The 24,477-nt window shown below is 45.5% G+C and overlaps 2 protein-coding genes across 3 annotated transcripts; both read left to right on the top strand.

Moving 5' to 3' along the window:
* The first annotated feature begins 2,855 nt into the window (after nt 1–2,855).
* On the top strand, nt 2,856–5,282 carry LOC134630271 (granzyme B(G,H)-like). Its single transcript, XM_063477426.1, has 7 exons — nt 2,856–2,902; nt 3,290–3,351; nt 3,743–3,893; nt 4,198–4,330; nt 4,453–4,707; nt 4,794–4,973; nt 5,163–5,282. The coding sequence occupies exons 1-7, from the start codon at nt 2,856–2,858 to the stop codon at nt 5,280–5,282; spliced, it is 948 nt and encodes a 315-aa protein (XP_063333496.1).
* Nucleotides 5,283–6,551: 1,269 nt separating this feature from the next.
* Nucleotides 6,552–23,754, top strand: LOC134630321 (GRAM domain-containing protein 2A-like). Of its 2 annotated transcripts, XM_063477516.1 has the most exons (12): nt 6,552–6,680; nt 12,956–13,069; nt 17,811–17,868; nt 19,374–19,446; nt 19,877–19,980; nt 20,173–20,271; nt 20,802–20,873; nt 20,947–21,006; nt 21,083–21,218; nt 21,295–21,388; nt 21,529–21,630; nt 21,814–23,754. In XM_063477516.1, exons 2-12 carry the CDS (start codon nt 12,963–12,965, stop codon nt 21,860–21,862), a joined length of 954 nt encoding a protein of 317 aa, XP_063333586.1. In that variant the 5' UTR covers nt 6,552–6,680; nt 12,956–12,962; the 3' UTR covers nt 21,863–23,754. The 2 variants fall into 2 exon arrangements, with proteins under 2 accessions (XP_063333586.1, XP_063333587.1); XM_063477517.1 differs by lacking the exons at nt 6,552–6,680; nt 12,956–13,069 and adding an exon at nt 14,066–15,655.
* The last annotated feature ends 723 nt before the right edge of the window (nt 23,755–24,477 follow it).

Genomic DNA, 24,477 nt, shown 5'->3' with positions numbered 1-24,477 from the left:
GAAAAGCAGAACTAATATTATTGTGAAACGAGGCCGATTCTACCTGAGGCACAACACGCTGTCAGAGGACGCCCCATCGCCATCATAGTCAAGGTAGGGATGATTTCTTATTGATTTATTTTTAATGTGTCTGCTCCAATAAGTCCAGTAGGTGGAGCTACAGCACCGGTGAATGGTTGTAGGTGAAGCTGTTGTGACCAGCCCCACAGAGCCTGCATGCTGCAAAATGCAAACGTATTTCAGGGTTTTCGGTTTTATTCCTGCAGCACTTTATAGAAGCACATTTATAGCTTAGGCTTATTTGCTGTGCTCGTTCTCTGTTGGGCTTTTCCACATTCAGGGACAGGTTGTTGTTGCTGCACCACTCTGCCAGATGGTTAACTTCACCCCTGTAGTAGGTCTCATCATGTTGCTGATGTGACCGACCACAGTTGTTTTGTCTGCACATTTGATGAAAAGGTTGGAGCTGTGTGATGGTGTGCAGTCGTGGGTCAGCAGAGTGAAGAGAAGGGGGCTCAACACACATCCATGGGGAGCCCCCGTATTCAGTGTTCTTGGGCTGGAGGTGTTGCTGCTGACCCGTCTTCCTGTCAGGAAATCCAGCAGCCAGTTACACAGCGAGGTGCTGATCCCAGCAGATCCAGTTTGTGAATGAGTTACTAGGTAATGATGGTGTTGAATGCTGAACTGAAGTCTATGAACAGAGTTCTAACGTATGAGTCTCTGGTGTCCAGATGTGTGAGGGCTGAGTGGAGGGCAGTTGAAACTGCATCATCGGTTGAGTGTTTTGACCGGTATGCAAACTCAAATGGATCCAGGTTGGGGGAAAGAGATCATTTGATTTGATGCATGACTAGCTGTTCAAAGCGCTTCATAATGATGGAGGTGAGTGCAACCGGACGGTAGTCCTTAAAGCAGGAGGTAGATGACTTCTTCGGTACAGTAATGATGGTGGAGGCTTCGATGCATGTGGGAACGACAGCCTGACCCTGATGATGTGTTAAAGATGTCTGTGAAGACATTTGTGAGTTCCACAGCGTAGTCCGTCAGTGCTCGTCCAGGGATGTTATCAGGACCTGGAGCTTTGAGTGTATTGATTTTGGCACGGGATCTCCACACACTGTCTGGGGATTTGTTCACCACGGTCTGCAGAGTGGGCTTGTAGTCTGTGATGGTTTGCATTCCTTGCCACTGCCTCCGAGTATCTCTGCTGTCGCTGAAGCTTTGCAAAATCCTCCTGGAGTACTGCCTTTTAACCTCTGATGGCACGTGACAGCTTTGCCCTTGCTGTTCTTAGGCTCACCTCATCCCCGGCTCTGAAGGCTGCATTTCTCTACCTTAGGAGCCTTTAGACCTCACCTGTGAGCCATGGTTTCTGATTGGCCCGGACAGTGATAGTCCTGGTCTCTGTGACATCATCGATGCATTTTGGGATGTAGGCAATGACAGTTTCTGTATATTCCTGAAAGTCTGTGGTGTTGTCGTGTGTGGCAGCCTTTTTAAAGATCTCCCAGTCTGTGGTGGAAAAGCAGTCTTGCAGTGCCTCTGAGGACCTCACACACGTACCTGTTTACAAACTGGTTTGGTGACTTTGACCAGGGGCCTGTATGCTGGCATTAGGCAGTGTTTTCTGTTTGTCTTTAAGTGTTGCTGGAGTTCCTGCTTTGTGAATTCTTTCATCCTCTCCATGCACCTTGGTAGTAGGTGAAGTTGTGCCAGGAATTTTTGCTATGACAGATAACAAATCCCGGTTTTCCAACCCAAAATTTCAACGTTTTGTTCCCCGAGCCACTTAGTTATCACCTTTGCCTTATGGCACGGTGCTCCATCGTGCTGGAAAATGCTTTGTTCTTCACCAAACTGTTGTTGGATTGTTGGAAGAAGTTGTTGTTGGAGGGTGTTTTGGTACCATTCTTTATTCATGGCTGTGTTTTTGGGCAAAATTGTGAGTGAGCCCACTCCCCTGGATGAGAAGCAACCCCACACATGAATGGTCTCAGGATGCTTTACTGTTGGCATGACACAGGACTGATGGTAGCGCTCACCTTTTCTTCTCCGGACAAACCTTTTTCCAGATGCCCCAAACAATCGGAAAGAGGCTTCATCGGAGAATATGACTTTGCCCCAGTCCTCAGCAGTCCATTCACCAAACTCTCTGCAGAAGATCAATCTGCCCCTGATGGGTTTTTGGAGAGAAGTGGCTTCTTTGCTGCCCTTCTTGACACCAGGCCATCTTCCAAAAGTCTTCGCCTCACTGTGCGTGCAGATGCGCTCACACCTGCCTGCTGCCATTCCTGAGCAAGCTCTGCACTGGTGGCACTCCCGCAGCTGAATCCTCTTTAGGAGACGATCCTGACGCTTGCTGGACTTTCTTGGACGCCCTGAAGCCTTCTTAACAATAATTGAACCTCTTTCCTTGAAGTTCTTGATGATCCTATAAATTGTTGATTTAGGTGCAGTCTTAGTAGCCACAATATCCTTGCCTGTGAAGCCATTTTTATGCAACGCAATGATAGCTGCACGCGTTTCTTTGCAGGTCACCATGGTTAACAATGGAAGAACAATGATTTCAAGCATCACCGTCCTTTTAACATGTCAGGTTTGCCATTCTAACCCAATCAGCCAGACAAAATAATCTCCAGCCATGTGCTCATCAACATTCTCACCTGAGTCTAAGGAGCTTGGAAAGAAAAGCGTCTGGACTTCTGGAGTCTGCGTCTGGAAAGGGAGTTTTTCCTTCCCACTGTCGCCAAAGTGCTTGCTCATCTGTAAAAAATGTGTAATACTGCGTGGGGATCTTTTCTTTTTTTATTGGCATGATTTGTACAAACTCAGCATTGTTTAAAAACTTCAGGATGATGGAGATTACTATGGCAACAAATGGCTTGAACTGGTGGGGCAGGTACGTTTCTGTGCACCTGTCATCCTTGAGGTTTTAATGCACTGCCTTTACTTTATGTAATCCATCATTCAGTTGTGTTTTTGTTCTTTAACTGTAAATTAAGCCAATGCCACAGATGGAGGAGGCCAGAGAGCTGCTAGCATCTCTCATTCTCACACATGTGCCTGTGTGTAAACTGTTAGCGTGTTTTTGTTTTCTCCATGATGCTAACCACTCTTGTAAGAAAAGGGGAGGGGCTTGGAGAATTTCAGACACATCTCTTCTTTACTCAGAACTTTCTGTCAAACTAAATTCATTTAACAACTTGTAAAAATCACTTTGCAGTATCAGTGTTGTGGTGTCTCTGACTGTTATATGTATGAAGTGTGTGCTGTCTCTGGTCTCCAGAGCCGTCCTCACAGCAGACACCGTGAGGTCACTAATGGTTGTGACGGTGCCGGAGACTTCAGGTGGATCAGAATGTCTGTAAACTGCAGAATGAGAGCCAATAAAGTCCAAATGTACCAACAGGAATAAACAAAACTAGATGTGACAGCTGTGTGTATCATAACCAACAAGATTCCAACATTAGATAATGCTAAGAACAAGCCTGCGGTTGGCATGACAGGAAGTCGAGATGATGAAGATAGTCCAGCCTTCAAACTAAGACGCGTGATGTATAAAAGTCTTTCTACAGAGTAAAGGACGGTTTGAGGTTCCTGCTGGCACCATGCACTGTCTGCACAAGCTTCTTCTTTGTCTTCTACCATGTCTACCAGACATCAGTGAGACATCAAATATACCTGATTTATCTTAATGCTGTAAACGCCACTGACTTTAACTTCTTCTTTTATTTATCAGAGTTTGCAACAGGAATTATTCATGGAGAAAAAGCTCCGGAGAACTCGATGCAGTACATGGTGTCAGTGCAGGATAACAAGGGTCGACATGTCTGTGGAGGTTTCCTCATCACTGAAGACTTTGTGCTCACTAGTGCACACTGTGATGACTTGTGAGTTTGATTTCCTGTTCATCAATTTATACAAAAACATTTTCAAACTTGTATTTATTTATCAGATCACTCTAAGTTATTGATGAGGCAGGTGTTTTTTAAGGGGCAATAAAAGATGATTAACTTTAACATCATCAAATATTAATGACCTTTGGAATATGCAACAACAAACAAACCTCTGACAGCCGTTAGTTACAGCACTGCTGACATTAGCCTGCATGTAACGACTGCTTGCTGAGAAATCAAGATATCAGGTTTAAAATAGTTTACATTTTAAATTCCCTCTCACTGATTACTCCCTCAGTAACCCCGCATACGTCGTTCTCGGCAACCACAATCTGAAGAAGGCTGATCATCAGAAAATAAGGATTGAAAAAAAAATCATCCATCAGAGATATGCAAATATTCAACATGGTAATGACATCATGTTACTCCAAGTAAGTCCATATTTATAACAACATCAGTTTTATGTGACGTATTTGTGGTATAATTACATTTTTAATAAAAGCTTCTATATGAAAAAACATGTTTCTATTTTTACTCCATGCTGTGTCTCCAGCTCTCTGAGAAAGTTCGATTAGGCCACAGAGTACAGACAGTTCAGCTTCCACCTGCTGAAATAAACCTACAAGAAAATCAAGTGTGTCAGGTGGCTGGATGGGGAAAAACTAAACCTGATGGTGAATCTGTTGATGAGCTGAGGGTGGTGGACGTGTCTGTCGTTAAACCAAAGGTCTGTGACAAACAGTGGCCTGGTCTTCCTGCCAATGTTACCTGTGCAGGTGGATATAAGACAACCAAAGGATTCTGTCAGGTATGTTTTCTGTGCTTTCAGTGGAAACTTGTGTTCTGTTGACAAACATATAAAAAAAATAATCTGACAAATTAAAATCCTCACAGGGTGATTCTGGTGGTCCTCTGGTGTGCGACAGGTTCGCTGTTGGTCTCGTTTCCTTCAACTATGAGAGTAACTGTAACTACCCCAATAAACCCAACGTCTATACGGACATCTCAAAGTACCGTAGATGGATCGACGAGGTTCTGCGCCAGAACCCTAACCCAGAACTTCTGGCAGGTCAAGTGGCACAATCTTTCACGTTTTGTTGCAGGAAACTTTCCACCTTTCCATGAACTGATGTAAGTTTTTATAAATGTCTTCAGTTTGACAAAGAATTTTAGTTTCACTTATTTACTCGGGTCATTTTGCTTCCACGTTGGTTATTTTATGTTGTTTTTCTCTTTGCTGGATTTTTTTCTCGTGACTTTCAGATCCTGTTCATCAGCTGTGGAGGGTTTTTGGGTCTACCACTTAAGGACACGCAGAGATATGCCACGCTGAACAGATTTCCGCATCTGTTCATGTTTCCTTATCATCACGAGTGCCTCTGAAGATAACTGAAAAGCTTCTGTTGATTGTATATGGAGAAATAAAAGCCAATATTAAAAAGAGTGTTTTGTTTAATGCTAAAAAAATCTGGTGGTTTGGAAGTTTGTTTGATTTCTGATGCAGTGCACTCACTCGGCCACACGGCGGCGCTGCTCAGTTGTCAAATAGCTCAGCAGAAACGTTTCAGTGATGTGGAGTTTGTTTTTCGTTCGTGCCGTTTACAGATGTCCACTGAACGCATCACGTGCAGGCTGGGATGATGGTGGTTTCTAAGGAAACCATCCCTGACTGTGTTTCAGGGAAAAATAAAAAACAATCTACTTTAAACACCTGACGGAGGGTTCAGGTTAACATGAGGCGTCTGACTCACCTGTGACAGGTAAACCTGAGTGTAAGAGACTCACAGGTGCATTATAATTCTTCAGGAGGTTGAACAACAAAAGTTTAGTCTTAATGAATTAAGTCATGACACCAAAGCACAGCTTTAACTTCTGTGCACTGAAACACAGCTGTCTCCTGGAAGTGATGTCACAGTGGCTCTTTCTTCGCTTCCTGTTTGAGGTGAAGGCACCTTGACAATTTGTTAGGCTCATGAAGATTTGACCTCTCAGCCCGGCGTCTCCAGCCTAAAAGCTGGTGTCCCAGCCTGGAGGAGATCGTGTGGGTCGAGGTGTGATGTTTGGGATGGACTCACCTGGGATTGGGTCTCCTCCTTTACTCAGATTCCTTCTGCTGAAGGAATCAGCCGTGACCTGCGGAGCTGAGAACCTGCTGGTAGTTTGAATTCACTTTAAAGCTTTAAAACCTTTTTCATCATTTTTAAAAAAGTACCAGCATGTTAAAGCTGCAGTCAGGGAAAGAAATGTGACTGTGGTTGTTTAATCCAATCACATCAGTCGGGGTTGGCTCGTCATGCATCAGGAGGAGATGCCACCCCACTCCGCGCACCTCTCTAAGCACACCTGGGCATCAGCCCCTCCAACAAACAGAAATGATTTTCAACCAAAAATGTAATGACGTCATCAGGTGTGTTTCAGAGACAGTGGATCTGATGAACGATGATCCAGACAGGTAACAGGTGATGATGAAGCAGCAGAAACATCAGGAACATCTGTGTGGGGTTGGATTAGAAACTGACAGAGAAACGTTTTTAAATGTGCCTCACGAGTGAAACCCGTTTAAACACTCTACTTTCATTCAGGCTTTACTTTGAAAGTCACTTCCGCTCACTTCCTGCACACGCTGGTTGAATGCTGCCAGCGTGACTGCGCAGCTCGTGCACAGAGAGAGGGGAGCGCCCTGTGTTGGTGCTGAAGGACGGACTCTGGGACCGACACCGGACCGACCGACCGGGACTCCGGCGGACGTGATTGAAGACGGCAGGAGCCTCGCAGGTAAAGGTGAGTCTGTGCAAGGAGTCACGCGCTCGTGCTCTTGGATTTGGTTTCTATTGTTGAGTCTATTGAGATCTTATTTTAATATTTTCCTTCTTAAGTAATAAACTGTTTTATATGCAGCAGCTTTGTTTTCATAGGTGTGCGTTAATAGCACGTGCACACGTTAGTAATCACATTACTGCTGTAATAAACCGTCTTTTATGGACACAGACTGAATGAAAGCTTTAAATGATGTTAGATATCAATGAAACATCTGATTGAACTTTATTAATGTGAGTTTGATGCACGTGAACGCGTCAGGCGGAGGTAACTCTCCACCCTCCTCCACCTAAAATCTATTTAAATAAATAACTCACCAAAAAAACCAGCAGCTATGTTACAGACACCACCTTATATAAAAGATGGATGTGGCCACAGACTGTATATAAATGATGGAAGCATCAACAGACTGTATAAAAAAGTAGCAGTAACCACGTGACATCACCCGTCTGTGAAGCCTCAGTTTAAGCACTTTAAATCGATTTTTGTTTCCAGATGTGATCGTTCACGCCTCAACACAAAAATCCACCAAACTAAGCCAACACGACCCGAGCTGTTTCACAGTGGGACTAGTTTTTCTTTCTGTCTGCATCCACCAACCAAAGAAGCGAGCTCTCGGGCTCGTCCAGAACAAACAGCGTCCTAAAGGAAGCTGAAAGAAATGTGTGAATTTAATTTTTATCTGGAAAAGAAGGATAAATTTAAAGAGTTGATTTCTACACAGAGACAATGCTGCTGGGATGTTAAAGATATGAAGGAAAGAGGGAATGAAAAAAGTCAGGAAGGATGGAAGACAGAGAGGGAGGAAAGAAGGAAGGAAGCTGGAGGGAGGACGTGATGATCTAGGAATGATCTTCAGAGTAAAAGTTAGAGTTTAAAGTGATAAAGTCGCAGATTTTCTGGAAAAAACTGATTTTGAGCTCATTCGAGAAGCACCCGTCTTCAGCCTGATGAGCTGTGCTTGGTTTGCAGAGGATGAAGTAATCAGATTACACTTCATTATCAGTTTATCAGTAATATGATTGGATCCCGGGGTTATTCCACAACTTTGAGGTTTAACAGTCAGAGTTGTTCCCGCGCTGCGTTTCTCACAAAGAAAACCGTCGGCCTCTGAGGTGTCGTGTTTTACATGTTAAATAAAGACTCAGTGAGAAATACAGATAACAACAAGTGTAATTTCCACCTTCATGAAACGGTTTGCACAGAAGCTCAGGAGGGTCTGAAAGAAAGAGTGATGACGATTTTATTAACATGACTAAAAGTAGAAAAGAGGAGCTCCTTTTGTTGCTGTGAGGCTGTGGGGTTGTTGTGTGAGTCGGCCTCGCTCTGCAGCTCCTCACTCAAAGAGGTGTTTTGTTTGTGGTGCTGGACACACACACACACACACACACACTGAGGCCTGCAGGGGAGGTGCTGCATGTTAATGACAGCGAGGCACAAAGTTAATGCAGCTGCAGAGACAGAAGCTCACTGTCAGTGTTTAACACAGTGTTGGTCTGCAGGACGAAATCAGGCCCAGAGCTGTTTAAATGTGTCAACCTGCAGTTTGTTCTTGATGACCAGCAGGGGGCGACTCTGATAGCAACTGCAAAATTCCACAACATGCCTTTTGTCCCGTCTTCCTGGTCGCAGCAGATGGCCCCGCCCCTCCCTGAGCCCGGAGGTTTCTTCCTGTTAAAAGGGAGTTTTTCCTTCCCACTGTCACCAAAGTGCTTGCTCATAGGGGGTCATATGATTGTTGGGTTTTTCTCTGTATGTATTATTGTAGGGTCTACCTTACAATATAGAGCGCCTTGTGGCGACTGTTGTTGTGATTTGGCGCTGTATAAATAAAGTTTGAATTAGCGTGTGACTCGAGTGGCCAGCAGAAAAACTGCTTCTGGATTAGCTTCATGTCTCAGCTGCATTTGTGTTGAGAAATGAGAATAAAACCTGTCTAGCTTTTGTGCCACTGCTGTGTGCCACATAAAATCGGTTTGGTAATAACGGTAATAACGACGGCCCGCTAGCATGCTCTACCAAAAATAGTGCTTTGTTGTGTATCTGACGGACAAAAGCTAAACCAGTTCCACACCACTGAAGCTGCAGCATTTTAACAAACCAGTTCTGCTTCTTCTGTTTCATTCAACGATCCGCTTTCGCCCTTCTCATTCTCCGTCGCCGCCATGCTTTTTCCGCCATGTGCGTATGAAAACGAAAGCACTGCGCATGCGCGTTTTACCCATATTCTATCGCCATATTTCATTTTCTTATCGTTGCCCAACATTATACCGGTGTTACCGTGAACAGTATGAGACAAGAGACTATTTTATTAAAGTAAAACATGTTTGGGATTCTAATAAAAGTAGAAGTTGTGCATTAAAGTCTTGCTGGTCAAGTAGAATTACATCGAGCACATGTTTGTTAGAGTTTGTTGGAAAGAGCCCTGACTCACACCCAGCTCCTCACACCCCCACCTGCATGGGTTAACATGGCTCGTTCTCACCCAGACTGTTTCATTTTGGTCTCGTCTGACTGAATAAACAGCTGTTTGTATTCACCCAGCTTCTCTTCAGGTTTCGTCTTTCAGGCGTGTGCCTTTTTGTACCTCGAGCTTTGCTGTATGCAAAGTCTTGCACGCTATCGGAAACACCACTTTCCATAGATAATCCGGAAGCTCGGTCGGTAACACTTAACTGTCCTTTCATCAGCGTGAGGTTTCGGAGTCATCATTCGATGACACAGCTCTTCCTGTTCCTCCTAACCACCACTGCTGCATGAAACCACCCGCCTGATATCTTCTCTTGTTTATCTCATTGCCAATCTTTTTTTTAGAAAGACAAGCTGTTGTTCACATGGGTGCAGGGTTTAGAGCTTCACACAGAACCTGCAAACTGTTGACAAAATGCAAATTAGGGTCCAAAATTTTAGATGGAACAAGCCAAACCACATCCAACAAATCAAAAAACGTCCTTTTCAGGAGCGTAAAAACCCTTCACCCTCAGAGCGTGAAGCAGCAGGGCTGCTGAAAGTCTGAGGCTGAAGCACGATGTGCTCGCTTGAAGAGGAAGAGTGTCTGCCTCGAGTGAAGGAGTTTAAGTATCTCAGTTTTATGTTTGCAAACTGCATCGATCGATCTTTCTCTTTGTGCCCTCACCTGTGCTGATGCCACCTGGGCCGTGACTGAAAGAATAAGTGGCAGAAATGAGATTCCTCTAAGGGTCTCTGCGTATGCGTATACATAATGTCACCATAACCAAGAAAACTTTAAAAAGTTTCCTGTGTAAGTTTTTCTCAACTGATGAGTCAAAACAAGCCATGTTTAATCAATCAAACCTTCAGCTTTTTCATTAAGTACCAGAAGAAATCTGAGCATCCAACCGAAGACCTACATGTTCTTAGAACGACACTCTTTCAATAAAATCTCCTCCGAGGGTGTGAATACCAACATTATCTGTGATCTATGAGTGATTCCTGGAAAACAACCTGAATTTGGTTTTGTTAGCATTAAGAGCCAACTTTAGACGGCACAGTAATGCCTGCAGCTGCTGAAAGGAAGCCCCTCGACAACCTGCTTCAGAGGTGAGCCAGCCGAGTAAAGTATGCTGTCTGCATAAAGGAGCTTTCTAGCTGTAGCCATATTCTTTCTTACATTATTCATGAAAATGGCAAATAAAACAGGGTCTACAGCAGAGCCTTGGGGGACTCCTTCATCTTCAGGAATCTTTACTACATCTGTATAAACACACTGAGTTTCATCTGCACGATAGCTCCTAACCGCCCCGCCTAACAGCAGCTCAACAAACACAGCAGAGTGTCCTTCCCGTCCACTGTCCTTTGTTACCATCAGAGATGCTGATGACCCAAGCTCTTCATAGATCCCGGTACTTAAGGTCCACACACAAAGTTTGGATTCAGACGGCAGTTGTTCAAATGTGAGAGGTCAGAGGCTGCTTTCCAGATTTTGGGGATGATATCATTCTGGATACTCAGATTAAAAATATGAACAACAGGCTCAGAAGTAAAGTCAGCTGATTCAGACTGTCAGATGACTTTTTTGGATCAATAAATTTCAAAGCTTTATGGATCGCAATAATAGAAATATGTCTAAAGACAAACGGGTCCTTTAAAGATGGAAAAGACATCGAGTTAGGTTTAGAGTAAACGGCGACTGCAGAAGAGACAGAGAGAAGAAACATCCTGATGGCGTCCTGATGCTCGGAGAGGCAGGTGGTGAAGTTTAAATGTGGCTTTCGAGGAGTTTTATTTTCTTAGCGTTTGCATAGATGCAATTCATCAGGAACCACGATGAGGAAAACAGAAAGAGCACTGCTCTGTGTGCAGGGTGGAAGTTTGAAGGCTTCGGCGTCAGCGGTCGACATTCAGACAGTTTCCTTTGATCGAGCTCTTCATGCTCTGAAGAACTGACACAGGTGATGATGATGATGATCATTATTCTTACACTCTGCTGGAGCGGCTTTGCATGAGTCACAGATCAGAATAATCCTTCTTTATCTCATACTGCCCCGCCTTCAAAGACAACTTTTTTCTGATTGGCTGGTCCGTGTAAACAGCAGGTTTGAATCTCAGATGGGTGGAGCCTCCCTCTCTGTATGACATCACACAGATGTCATACAGAGTAGAAAAAACTGTGATAAACGTGTTCAGGCCTGCAGGAGCTCGTCAGGAGTCATGTGACAGGAAATGAAGAGAAAGAGGAGAGTAGCACTTTTCCGGTTGTTGCACCAGCTGAGGTGTCCGACTCCATCATCCCGGGGAGGGGAGGAAGAGGAGGAAGAGGAGGAAGAGGAGGAGGGTTCAGCACCAGCTGTCAGCCGAAGCAGGTGAAAGAGTGTAAGCATCACGCCTGTTACCGAGGCAACTGTAGTGCATTCCCACCTCCTCCGGTGTCACGGGCATGTTTGCACGGGTCGAATCAGCTGCATGATGGCTTCTCTGAGGTTTTATCTTCATTTTCTCTGAATATTTCCTCCGTTTCAGCGGCCGTGGCGGTACGGCTGGGCTGTTGGTGGAAACTTTCACTCACATGTGTGTGTGTGTCATATCTGAGAAAAACTGTTTCAAAAACATTTCTCCCCACAGTGTTAAACCCCCATCTTTGTGTTGCAGGACCTAAAATACCAGTTCATCCATCACATAAACTGGCCCACAGTGCTGCAGCTCCTTTCAGGGCTCTCCTCCTGTCCCAGCATCCTCCTCTGTCACACCAGTAAACATAAAAAACTGTTTTTGGATGTTTTCTGAAAATGAGGAAGTGATTGTGCTGATGTGATGCTGAGAGGAAGTGTGTTTAATGTGAAATCCGCTGATAACTCGAGCGGCGCGTCGTGTACAGATCCACTGTCTGATTGACGCAGTCCTCCCATCGCCCACCTCTCTCTGCCTCTGACAGAAAAATAAACTCTGAACATTAGAAACATTAGAAACTGCTCGTGTTTGTTGAGCTGTTTGAAGGATAAAAGTGAACCCACATGATTTCATTCTGCATCAAACAGCTTCCACCTCTGCTCACATCGGTCAGTGAGCCCGCAGACGCCATGAAGAAGCAGCAGAAAGGATGCCAGGGCAGAGGGGCACTCTGGGAAATGAAGTCACTGCAGTTCTTTTCATCACAATCTGATTTTTGCACATCGACGATGTCAGTGTGAGGCTGCGACCTCGCTGACTGTGTTTCCACACACACACACACACACACACACACACACTGCACGTGAGAAGCCGTCCTCCTCCCCCATCGTGCTGTTGCCGTGGCAGCACAGGCGTGGTGGTCCTTCAGATCGAAGGTTTCCTCTGCAGCTCAGCTGACCAATCAGAGCGCACCCTCATGTACACACAGTCTGAATCCTGGATGGTCTATCATCTGTAATCTGCCTCACAGGTGCTAATATGATAGGAAAAGCGCGTTTTTCCTATCATACAAAAATGACGAGTTCCTCTTACCTTTCACAATAAAAGCCCTTCACATATACACTGTCAGAGGGAACTAATGAAACCACTTGCTCAAGTAATTTCTGCTCTCTGGTTACTTCTCATGAAATAAAAGCCTCTAATAAATAAAGAAGTTTTGTTGTTTTGGTAAAGACTATGAGCAAAAATAAATGTAATTAAAAATTGTTTGTTTTCATTTAAAAACTAAAATAAGACTAAATAAGACATGATGGCGTGTTTGTGTGCGACAGCTGCACAGGTTCGTTTGATAATTAAAACTCTTGATGCTGTTTTTCCTCCTGACTTGCCAGGGTGGTGATGATGATGTCAGAGCAGCTGGAGCTCAGTGATGATGTAGGTGTCCTGCCCCCCCATGAGGTGGAGCCCCCCAGGGAGGAGGATGGACCCTGCCCCCTACCCTTCAGGTGAGAAACTGCAGCTTGTTCCTGAGCCAGTGTGACAGCTGGTGGAGGCTGAGGACAGGAGGACGGCCGGACGCTCGCTTACAAAGTGTGAGCAAAACAGAAGGAGGAGCCCACAGCCTCATTAGTCCTGACAGAGTGTGTGTGCGTGTGTGCGTGCGTGTGTGCGTGTGTGTGCGTGCGCGTGCGTGTGCGCGTGCGTGCGTGTGTGCGTGTGTGTGCGTGTGTGCGTGTGTGTGCGTGTGTGTGCGTGTGTGTGTGCGTGTGTGTGTGCGTGTGTGTGTGTGTGTGTGTGTGTGAGTGCGTGTGTGTGTGTGTGTGTGTGTGTGCGTGTGTGTGTGTGTGAGTGCGTGTGTGTGTGTGTGTGCGTGTGTGTGTGCGTGTGTGTGTGCGTGTGTGTGCGTGTGTGTGCGTGTGTGTGTGTGCGTGTGTGTGTGTGTGTGTGTGTGTGTGCGTGTGTGTGTGTGCGTGTGTGTGTGTGTGTTTGGCAGCAGATTAAAGCAGAGGAGACGTGCAGGAGAGACAGTCGGCAGTGAGAGGAAGCCTCAGTGTCTCTCACTGTGCTCTTATTCCCGTCACGTATGAAGCAAGCTGCAGTCACAGGCTATGTGTGTGTGTGTGCGTGTGTGTTTGCACCACGTGCACTCAGCTCACGTTTCCAGGCAGCAGAGAAAGCCGGAGAGGCCAAACGGGAGGAAAACCCCAGAAACACTCAAAGGATACGTTCACACTGCAGGTCTTAATGCTCAATTCCGATTTTTTGATCAAATCCGATTTTTTTGTCTGCTTCTTCACACTACAAATAAAATGCGACAGCAAACGCTCTCCAGTGTGAACGCTCAAAGCGGCCCGCATGCGCAAAAGAAGACGTCACACACAACGCGCTCTGTTTAGACCCAGAGCAAACAATATTGTTTGACTGATGGCCCTTAATATAAAGACTTCGGACTTTACGTTTCCCAATTTTTGCTTTAAGTTATTTTGTTATTTACATAATAATGTAAATAACTTAATAATGATCCTTATTGCTGTTTTAGAGGAGCGGTGCTTCAAAGGATAGTTGCAGATTTCTGTCAGAATCTGCAGATTATACAGTACAAATAAAATGTTCACGTTTCTCCAACGTTGTCTTCCCAACAGTTTCACTGGATGGCCAGGAAGCGTTCACCATGTCTTCTCCGGAGCTGATAATTGGCGTCTGTCTTGTGTCAGTGACGTAAAAGACGGATTTAATGCGACATGACCATCAAACAGCAGTCGCTTTCTAAAACATCGGATATGTATCGGATTCAGGACCACATACCAAAGTGACCCAGATCGGATTTGAAAATATCGGATTTGTGCCGTTCACACTGTCAGACCATGATCGGATATGGGTCACATAGGGTCAGAAAAGTCGGATTTGATGCGCTTTCGCCTGCAGTGTGAACGTAGCCAAATATTCACTGAAGCTTTCAGACTAACGATCGTCCCTGATAAATATAAATATGAAGATGATTGTATCTCCGGCCCTGAGGTGGCTCTTCATGTTAAACATGACCAGAGTTCGTAACGATGAGCCTGCAGTGTATACAGTAATCCTGCAGGCCGCTTGAACACTCAGTTTGTCAGTTTTTTCTGCACTTGGATCTCTGTGATGTCAGAGAGGGCGTGGTCGTTACTGGAACCACCAGTAAACAGAAACAGCTGGAGGAACAGTTTGCAGGTCCGTCACATGATCAGGTATAAAAAAAACATCTTAGATAGGGAGAGTTTCACCAATATGCCAAAAACTGGGATGACCAGAAGTCGGCGTGGTGTCCACACCTGCAGGTTAAAGCTCCATCACGCAGAGAAGAGGCCAGATGTGATGACGGAGTCGAAACAGCGCCATCTCCTCTGGACCAAAGCTCCTTTAAAACTGATCTCAGACCCATCCAAACATGGACGGCGCGTGAAGAGGAGAGGGGGTGTAAAATGTGGCTTTATTTTCTTATTTAAGAAATAAGAAATCGTTTGTTCCTGTGATCCAGTGGGTCTCACGGAGCCTCGTTTTTGAGGGGAATCTAAAAGTGTGTCGGCTAAACCCGGTTTGGCACGTAAACAACAATTTTCTAATCTGTGTGTGCGGCGTGAACACGTCCTCCTTTCTCTGCCCCACTTTCCCTGCACGCTCCAACAGTTTGCACAATTACTTCTTTTATGGTGTTTTCAGTGGGAGAGGGAAGCGTGCCAGTCTGCCTCTGAGCTGCAGTGGCCGATGGGAGTCGTTAATAACGCTCATCAGCATCGCTCGCGGTCAGACCTCCTCCTCAGCTCGTCATTTGTTTTCCTCTTTGCATAAACCTCCCATGGATTCACCCCTTCCTGCCCGCAGTGCATTTACATGAGCAGGAAACCTGACACGAGGAAGCGTGTGTGTGTGATCAAACTGCAGAGCTGGGAGCTGTGTGTCAGAAGGTGGATTAACACCTTTGGCTCAACTCTCCACGCTGATGTTTCCTCACTCTTCATGTTTTTCACATGACCGGTCGGACGTTTCTTTCCTCACGCCGCCGTCAGCAGCCGAGCGGGAGTTTATGAAAACATGGGAGACGACAGACGCGACAGGTAGAGACAGACTCTCAGCTTTGGATCGGAGAAAAACTTCCTCCCATGAATTTGAATCAGGAATTTTTAAACTATGTGAATTTTCGTAGTTTTCCCAGAAGTCAGTCGTTGGTGTGGTGACGATGATTTTTAATGATTTGTCTTTTCAAATCTCTGAAATCAGACGCAGACCTCGTGTTTGTTCAGTTAGTTTGGAATCGAGGATGAAAATCAGCTGACAGTGAAACTCCTGTTTGCATAAAATGACTGAAGAGGATCATCAATGACGTTAGAGCGTCTGCAGATATCTGTCAGACACGAGGGACGCGGCGGGTTTGAAACGGTGAGGTGACCTGAGGGTCAGGTGTGTCGCTTTGATCCAAATCATCTTCTGCTGCTTCTGATCAGCCGAACATCTGTGACCTCCAGAGTGTTTGCAGGTGCTCGGGTCAGTCCTCGCCGTTTGACACACCGGCCGTCACTCGGCCCGCCGTCACTCGGCCCGCGGCTCATTTTCATCCAACACAGTGTGTTTTCTCTGTGGTCACATTTACTTTCTGCTCCACTCTGCACTTTGCATGATTCACAGTTCAAAATAATCCTTCTTTAACTCAGAAACAAGCTGTTTTAGCTCCTCCCCCTTTAAGTCAAGTTTATTCTGATTGGCTGCCCCTCACAGATAGTGTTAAAGGCCTTGTTTCTGACAGAGGATCTGGAGCTGCTCACGAGCCTCAGCAGGGCTCGCATGAGTAAAAGCTGCACTGCTGCAGCTCAAGGAAACATGCAAATGAGGAAAACGTGACCAACTGAAGACAGCGTCACCATCCAGCGCTGTCGAGGCCTCGGAGGGTCACACGGGGCAGGTCAGGTGTGTTGTCTGTGTCTGTAGATGATGGTGGAGGCCACAGTCAGCTGTGAGTGGCTCACTGTGAAGATAATTATTCTGCTGCTGTACACCAATTAGAGTCCTTTGTTCTCTCTGTACAAATAACTGTGTGTGTGTGTGTGTGTGTGTGTGTGTGTGTGTGTGTGTGTGTGTGTGTGTGTGTGTGTGTGTGTGCGAAGCACCATCCTGCAGTTAGAACAGGACAGAAGGCTGCAGGAGGGAAACCTCACCACTGTACTCTGTGCATAAATCAGCTTCTCCTAGACTGTGAGCAGTTCTTGAGCCGGAGCGCTGACGCTCTTTGGCCGGGAGATTAAACCTCCGTGTGTTGGACCGTGGTGATACGTCGTGCTGTGATGTGTCATGAGAGCTTTGAATTTACTGTCCATTCATGTCTGTTTGGATGAGAGACGCCTCTCCCTGAAGATGCTCACAGACAGGCAGTACAGTAGTTTTCCAGGATTCCTGGTTTCTGCACAGAGATTATCCCAGATAGTACAAAATCAGTGCATGGAAACTTACTGATAATCAGTGAATGCACTCGATTAACTGATCATCAGCAGGTGAGAGCACCTCAGTGGAAGTTTGCAGGAAAGACGTCAGCAGTGATCTTAAGGAAGCAGCTGTTTCTCCTCATCAAGCGCTACGAGCTCGTTTCCAAACCCTCTGAATGGGCCTCCTTCACTAATATTTGTGTGGAAATGTTCTGACTCTGTGTATCGTTCGTAACCATCAGTCCTGAGCAATATTATCTTCATAATGCCCCGCCCCCATTTCTCTGTGTAAGGAAACAGGTGAAGCAGACAGTGGTGATGATAAGCTGAGAGAGAAGCGGCTTTGCAAAGTGTTTCTACAGGCGTGACGACCGTTTAACAACTAAAGGAATAAATTAAAGGTCTCAGGCTGGAATAACAGGAGTGCTGAACATGGTTTCCCCTGAGACACGGTGGCTCAGATAGTTGATCCTGTAAGGCAGGGCTGGGGAACTCCAGGCCTCAGGGGCCGGCTCCTGCAGGGTTAGGCTCAGTGAGCTGTGCAGGAATAAATGCTGCAAACATCGATGAAGTGAAACAACCTGTGAAGAAGAGTGGACCAGAACTCGTCCACAGTGATGAGACGGAGTGATGAAGTCACACAGGAACGATTTGTAGTTGTGTGTATTTCCTTCTACTCCAGTGTGTTTGTCCTCTCTGGGACTAAAAGGAGAACTTTTGGTATTACTGAGCCGCTCTCAGTACAGAAACTGCAGTTTGTGTTTGAGTCTAACGAAGGTGCTGCTGTGTCCCGCAGGCTGCAGCTGATCGACGATTTGTCCTACGAAGACGTGAAGAAGTGTTACAGAGGATCGGTAAGTAAAACCTGCCCTCGCACAGAGCAGCAGGAGTTTCAGAGGTCCAGAGGTGACAGCAGGGCAGCAGGAGTCCTGCACAGCGTCTGTCTCGTCTCCATGGGGACAGGGGTGTGTTTGTGTGGGGGTTTTGTGGGCAGGATCCACGTGAGTGGACAGAAAAGCTCAGGCGACCATCAGGAAGCAGCAGCAGCTCTAATCCCAAACATTTCTTTGGGTTTATCCGTTAGTTTAAAGTTTTTGGAGCAACGAAGCAGGATCAGAGAAGACGATGGAGGTCTGGGTGTCGAGCTGCCGCTGACTGTTGTTTCAGTCTTTGTTGTCTCAGACAGGAAGAGGAAGGCAGGAAGTCTCCGTGGGGCTCGCAGAATAGAGCCGTACACGTGTACGGGGGCAGGGCGGTGTTTACATGATGTAACGTCTGACCTACATGTGAGGAACCCAAACAATACTCCAGAAACACGCCGCTCGGTTTGTAGTCAGCTGAGCTGGAGGAAGCGCTCAGATCTTTTGTTTCAGGTGATACAAACTCAAAGCTGTTTCCCAGCTTTAAACTCCGATCACGCCTCAGGAATCAACCTCAGCGTGTGGAAAATAAAACACGCACCAGAAACGGGATAGGGTTGAGCTTCTGGGATTATCCCGGTTTTCCATGAATAATACACCGTGGAATAAAACAACTTTCTGGGTTTTTCCCAGTAAAATTATACAGTGAAATAACTTCCTGTAATTTCACTATAAACCATAAAAAATGTCCTTTTATTTCAAGTGGAGGAAACAGTGGTTGGTTTATTAATAACAGGAAGTGACAGGAACGTCTCGGTTTTCACTATAAAATGAATTTCTGATGAAGTTCATGTTATTAAACAAATAACATGAACCTATTTTTTATTACAGATAAACTATCCAATAACAAATATACTGTAAATAACAGACAGTATGATGTTTGTTTGAATATAAATTATAGAACATTTATTCATAAATATACTAAACCAGCTGCTCCAATCGTAAATATTTACTGTAATAAAAATAAACCTTTATTAAACAGGCTGCTGGTTATAAATCACTAATGTCACAGAGACAAATTAAATCATATTTTTCTGTTTGTTTTCATGTATAAATAATAGGTGCCATTAGATAACCATAAAGATTTTCCTGTTTTATTCAATGAAACTATAAATATGAATATGTAGCTGAATCACTGAAAGTTTCCTGATTTGTTTTTTCACTATAAAGAAAATCACAGAAATGTTTCAAACTATAAAATAAGTTAACTATAAAAGCACCATGTTAATGTGTTTTTATAGTTAGAGATATTGGACATTTCTGCCGGTAACTATAGAAACACATTATTAAATAAGGGAAAACTGCGTTTTCTCCGCTGTAGACAAACAGGAAATGAGCTGCACGTCCTTCAGTCATGATGGGAAACCTTTTGAACCTGGTGTTGTAAACGCTCTCCCATCCATGCAAACATGTAATCGTGTGTTTTTGTGCGTCCACAGACTGTCAGCAAATACAACTCTCAGTACCACAAACTATTCCAGACGGTTCCTAAAGAAGAAGTCCTGATGAAAGGTACCGAGTGCAGCACTCACCGCCTGGTTTAGCTCACACGTGGTCGTGTGAAACAGTCAGCTCGACACTTTGAAATCATTATTCAGTTCTGTCAACGTAAATCTCTCAGGGCGCTGGTATCCAATCCAAGTCTGTGATCGTAAGTGTCGAGAGCATCTGTCTAAAACAAATCTGTCTAAAACAAATGGCAACAAATTCACCAAAAAACGCCTGAAACAGAAGAAATGAAAGTAGATGCCCCAGTGTGACCTCCACCCAAATGCTTTGGAGGATGTGAACTAGACAGAAATCCCTCAGTAAAAGAACGCCGTGAGAACAGTTTCTGCTTACCCAACCGATGTTTGATCTGAACCGTGTCCTTACATCTGCTCATCTGTTTGTCAGAACGATTTCAGTCTGTTTACGTTAACGTGATCCGCTCTCGCTGCAGCGTATTCCTGCGCTCTGCTCAGAGACATCCTGCTGCAGGGGCGACTCTACATCTCCAGGAACTGGCTGTGTTTCTACGCCAACCTGTTCGGCAAAGACATCAAGGTGAGCGATGACATCACCTGTCACATGCCCACTTTGAATCAATTCAGTAAATTAATTTAAAGAAATCCCGTTCAGGGTATCTGTCATGGACATGAAGCGGGTGGATCCAGGGTTGGATGTCTGACCTTCTCAGGTTCAGCTTTAGGCGCCTCTCACCTGAGAAGCTTTGTGCGTTTGTGTTTCCTGAGGCAGGTGTGCATACCGGTGGTGTCGGTCCGGCTGGTGAAGAAGCACAAGACTGCGGGTCTGGTGCCGAACGGCCTCGCCATCACCATGGATACAGGACAGAAGGTATCCCCGCTGACCTGTCCAAGCATCATGTGATTAATGAGCTTTCTCTATGCCTCCACCAGACGCAGAGTGATGACATCATCCACTCTGTCTCGGCTCACAGTATTGCAGGAGTATGAATTATTTAAAGGCTTTTAAAAGTCCGCCTGTTTCTGTGAGATTTAAACTTTAAACATGATCGTGTTGTTCCGATCAGTTATGTTGAAGATGGAGCTGAAAATGAAAAACCATCACGAGCTGCGAGTAGTTACCTAAAAAAATGGGATCGCAGATACAAAGTGGAGAAGGAGGAGGAGGAGGAGGGCTTCTCTGATTACAAAAGGATGGACGGATGAATGATGGTTGGATGATTCGATTGGTGGATGACAGAGGGATGGGTGGATGCTTTAAATCTGTGAGTGGCTCCTGCTGCTGGAGTTGGTTTAAATGGAGGATTCAGAGGGCGGCGCTGAAGCTGCGGTCCTGTCTGGACCTCGCTGCGATTGGACGAACTCACTCTGACCACCTTCTGTCTTTGTCTCCGTCCTCAGTACGTGTTTGTGTCCCTGCTGTCCCGAGACAGCGTCTACGACGTCCTCAGGAGGATCTGCACCCACCTGCAGGTCGGTCCACGTTCAGCTTCCTGGTAACGAATGTTTGATACTGGCTCACCTGGCGTCCTCTGTCTGTGCTCAGGTGAACGGGAAGAGTCTGAGTCTGAAGCAGTACCTGGAGGAGCCCAGCTCGCTGTCCATGGTAACAGCCACAGCCTCATCGGCAGCTTCTCTGCTTTTTACAAAGGTGTGTCTCTGAACCTGCGTCTCTCTGTCAGGACGAGTTTCCAGAGGTGCTGAAATGGAGACGGAAACCATCGCTTCCCGCCGTCTCCTCCTCCCTCCCTGATTTGCTGGGAAACTCCACCCCCAGCCTCGCCGCCACCACCACCTTCAGTGCTCACACGCTCACAGGTAGCCCCGTGCATCCGCCCGCCCACATTCGCAGGTAATGATGTGTTTACCCGTGTTCTCTGTCTGGTGTGTGTAGACTGCAGCCTGGAGACGGAGAAGATCCTGCTGACAGAGCCGGTACCTGAACTGGGCCACGCAGAGTACCAGCTGCTCAGACTCTTCATCCTGCTGTGAGTCAGATCCAAAACCAGCATACACAGTCGGTTCTTTTGTCTGCCGATTGGATCCAGAGCGAGGAGGAACACCTCCATCGTGTGCTGCACTTTTTCACAGGTGTGTCAGGTGTTTTTTACCTGTCTGTCTCTCTCAGAGTCTTCCTGCTGGTCCTGTCGTCCTGCTATCTGGCCTTCAGGGTTTGTCGTCTGGAGCAGCAGCTCAGCTTCCTGAGCAGCCAGCCGACGCTGAGAGAGAGGTACGCACCTGTGCAGGTGTATTCTCAGAAACTTTTCCCCTCACAGAGCCAAGACTTCAGGTTTTTAAATTTTCCATATTTGTGTAAATGATCGGATAAAATCAACACAGTTTGATGCTCTGTGGTTGCATCGTGGAGCACATCCATCACGTATTCACAGAACTTTGCATGCGGCTTTTCCAGGTGTGGAGAAGTGCCCTGCTGGCTGGCCAATCAGAAGACAGGAACCTGATCCTGCAGCCTGTCAGAGAGTGAGGAGAAAGTCTGCTTTTTATAGAGTTAGCTGTTGGTGGTGGAGGAGAAGGCTCTCAGGAGGAGGAAGGAGCTTCAGCGGCTAACATCTGACCCCTGCCAGCACCCGGTTACCATAGAGATGTTACAGTAGTCAACACACGCAGCAGACTAACCTTTGACCTCTGGGACAGAAATGTCAGCGTGTGCATTGCTGGGTCAGTCAAAGGTCCCGAGAAATGAAAATGTGTTGTAGGATACCGTACCGCACAGAAGTGTTCGACTGTTTTCCATCACATCACCATCAAGGAGGCGTCTGATTGGCCCACACATCCAGCCTCCCCTCACCGTCAGCTGCTAGAAGCTGGAGGAAAGCCCAGATCCAAGCATCATGATCGAGCTCAGACCCTCATCATGCTGCGGGAACCACGGGACTCAGCCATAAACTGTATATAAAAGACGGACACAGTTACTGTAATGTTTCCCGCCTCCATGTTGGAGTTTTTAAAGCAGAGGTGCGCCCCCCTAAATCCCCCCCCCTCTCTGTGCCCCCTGACTCTGAACGTTGTGTTAAATTAAACCTGAAACCAGCGACTGATGTTTGTTTACTGAGGCCGACTGCCCCCTGCTGGTCATTAGAAAGAATGCAGGTGTGAGGGACCGCGTTGACGTCACAGGATCTGCTGTCTTTTGTGTACAGTCTGTTGGCTCGTCACATAACCTTCTGTGATGTCACTGTGATGTCGTTTGTCAGCGTGGGGATTTTTATCAAAATCTCCTGCAGCACCTGCCCCAGAGTACGTGGGTTTCTCCCCACAGCTGAAGCGCTCTTACAGGGTTTTAGTTGAAAGCAGCTGACTCCATGAAGACGCTGCGACACACCTGAATCCACAAAACAACCACGATGATTTGGCCGACCTCTCGAACGCTTTACAGCCACAGGCTGAGCAAGCACAGCCTCACAAGCTAGGAGATGTTTCCTCTCAGATCAGCTCGCTCAGGCCTCACAGTTCTTCTTCTACTGGATTAAACTGACTTTAATCTGCAGAGAAGTCGTCTGCAGCATGCTGGATGTTTAGAGTTTAACAGCTATATTCTATTTTTTAAATCCATGTAAACGAGCGAGAGTTTGTGTACACAGCCGGCTCCTGGTCTCTGATCCTGCAGCTGGACGGGTCATCAGTGAGCTGCGTTTACGATGCGTTGCTCCCCAAACTCAGCTCATGTGACCTGGGAAGACATCGGGATCCCGAGCTGAAGACGTTTCTGGGGGATGACGACATCCTGCTTTGACCTCACCTGACCTCGGATAGGCGGAAGAAGGAGGACTCAGGGGTGGACGAACAGCTTACAGAGGCGCGCAAACACCTGAGTCGACCCGTCAGGTGACACCAGATGAGTAGTTACACATGGAAGGTTTCCTGCCATTAATCATCTCCTCAGTGTTACTCAGCATAGAAGCTCAGGATTAATAAACTTTCACATCACTGCAGCGTTAATGACAGAAGGTGTTCCTCATTATTTTCTAATATGCACACAAACAGTATCTGACGGCTGGAGAACCTCGCTGCTCACCTTTGCATTCAGAACTGCAGCGACTGATTTCTCCTTTGAGACACGGCGACTGTACCATGATGACATCACCATGATGACATCACCATGATGACATCACGCTGGATTGCTGTGTTACATTAGAGCTGTAGCATCAAGATTTGAATGTTTTTATTATCATGCAGAGAAACCGAATCCATCTTTGTTTAATAATATTCGATCAGGCTGATTTGTTGTATGATGTATGATGAATGTGCACAAAGAACAGCTGCCAGAGGTGGACGTCTTTTTAATAAAACATGTAAACAAGCTGAATTTACTATTAAAGCTGATATTTTCAAATGTGCTGTGCATTATTTCATTACATTATTATTATTGCTCGTGCAGCTCGTTCTTTTGCTGCTCATTTTCAGTAATTCCAGGAAAATGATAAGAAACGGTTTAGTTTATGGCATATTCTATAATTCCATTTTATTATTTGGTTGTAAAAAATCATCATTTGTGAGGTGAACATGTTTGAAAAGGCTGATTATTGACCTCTGTGATGTATGAGAGGTGTAATGGTCTCAGATTTGTAAATATAGTTTGGCCAACCTACAATTTCAGATTCAAAAAAAAAAAAAAAAAGGCATTTTTTCTGTTATGTGTTTAAGAAAAAACAACCCATCAAAAATATGGTTTGTCTCTTTTTATGAGATATTTTAGTAGCTATGTTCTGCTGGTTGGTGCAAACCTGCTACAACTACTGCAGGAGTAGAGTTAAAAAAAATACTTTTAATAAACTAAAAACTCATGCTGAACACTCATCCAGTTTCAGGTAAGACTGAACTTATATAAACTAGAGCAACTCCCTCCATTCTTTCCACATTAAAATTCAATTTGTTAATAAAGCAATAGATTGAAACCTTGTAAGTTCAGTAAACATTTATTGTTATTAGAAATCATTTGGTAACAGGGTGGTCTGCCTGATATCCTAATTATAATTGATTTCTTATTTACTATGTATTTTTTATTGAATATTTTTTTGATTTTTTTTACCATATTTATCAAATTGTATTTGTGATC

This window comes from Pelmatolapia mariae, linkage group LG7, assembly GCF_036321145.2.
Source record: "Pelmatolapia mariae isolate MD_Pm_ZW linkage group LG7, Pm_UMD_F_2, whole genome shotgun sequence".
Classification (NCBI taxonomy): domain Eukaryota; kingdom Metazoa; phylum Chordata; class Actinopteri; order Cichliformes; family Cichlidae; genus Pelmatolapia; species Pelmatolapia mariae.
The sequence above is the reverse complement of the archived record's forward strand: the minus strand, read 5'-3'. Positions and strand labels throughout refer to the sequence as shown.

Bases quoted from the DNA above. Each gene is read 5' to 3' on its own strand.
- LOC134630271 (XM_063477426.1), top strand. From the start codon at position 2,856: ATGATGGAGATTACTATGGCAACAAATGGCTTGAACTGGTGGGGCAG. The intron at 3,352-3,742 runs GTGGATCAGAAT...TTTATTTATCAG, and splicing joins GACGGTGCCGGAGACTTCAG to AGTTTGCAACAGGAATTATT. The intron at 4,331-4,452 runs GTAAGTCCATAT...CTGTGTCTCCAG, and splicing joins ATGACATCATGTTACTCCAA to CTCTCTGAGAAAGTTCGATT.
- LOC134630321 (XM_063477516.1), top strand. From the start codon at position 12,963: ATGATGATGTCAGAGCAGCTGGAGCTCAGTGATGATGTAGGTGTCCTG. The intron at 13,070-17,810 runs GTGAGAAACTGC...TGTGTCCCGCAG, and splicing joins CCCTGCCCCCTACCCTTCAG to GCTGCAGCTGATCGACGATT. The intron at 20,272-20,801 runs GTATCCCCGCTG...CTCCGTCCTCAG, and splicing joins CCATGGATACAGGACAGAAG to TACGTGTTTGTGTCCCTGCT.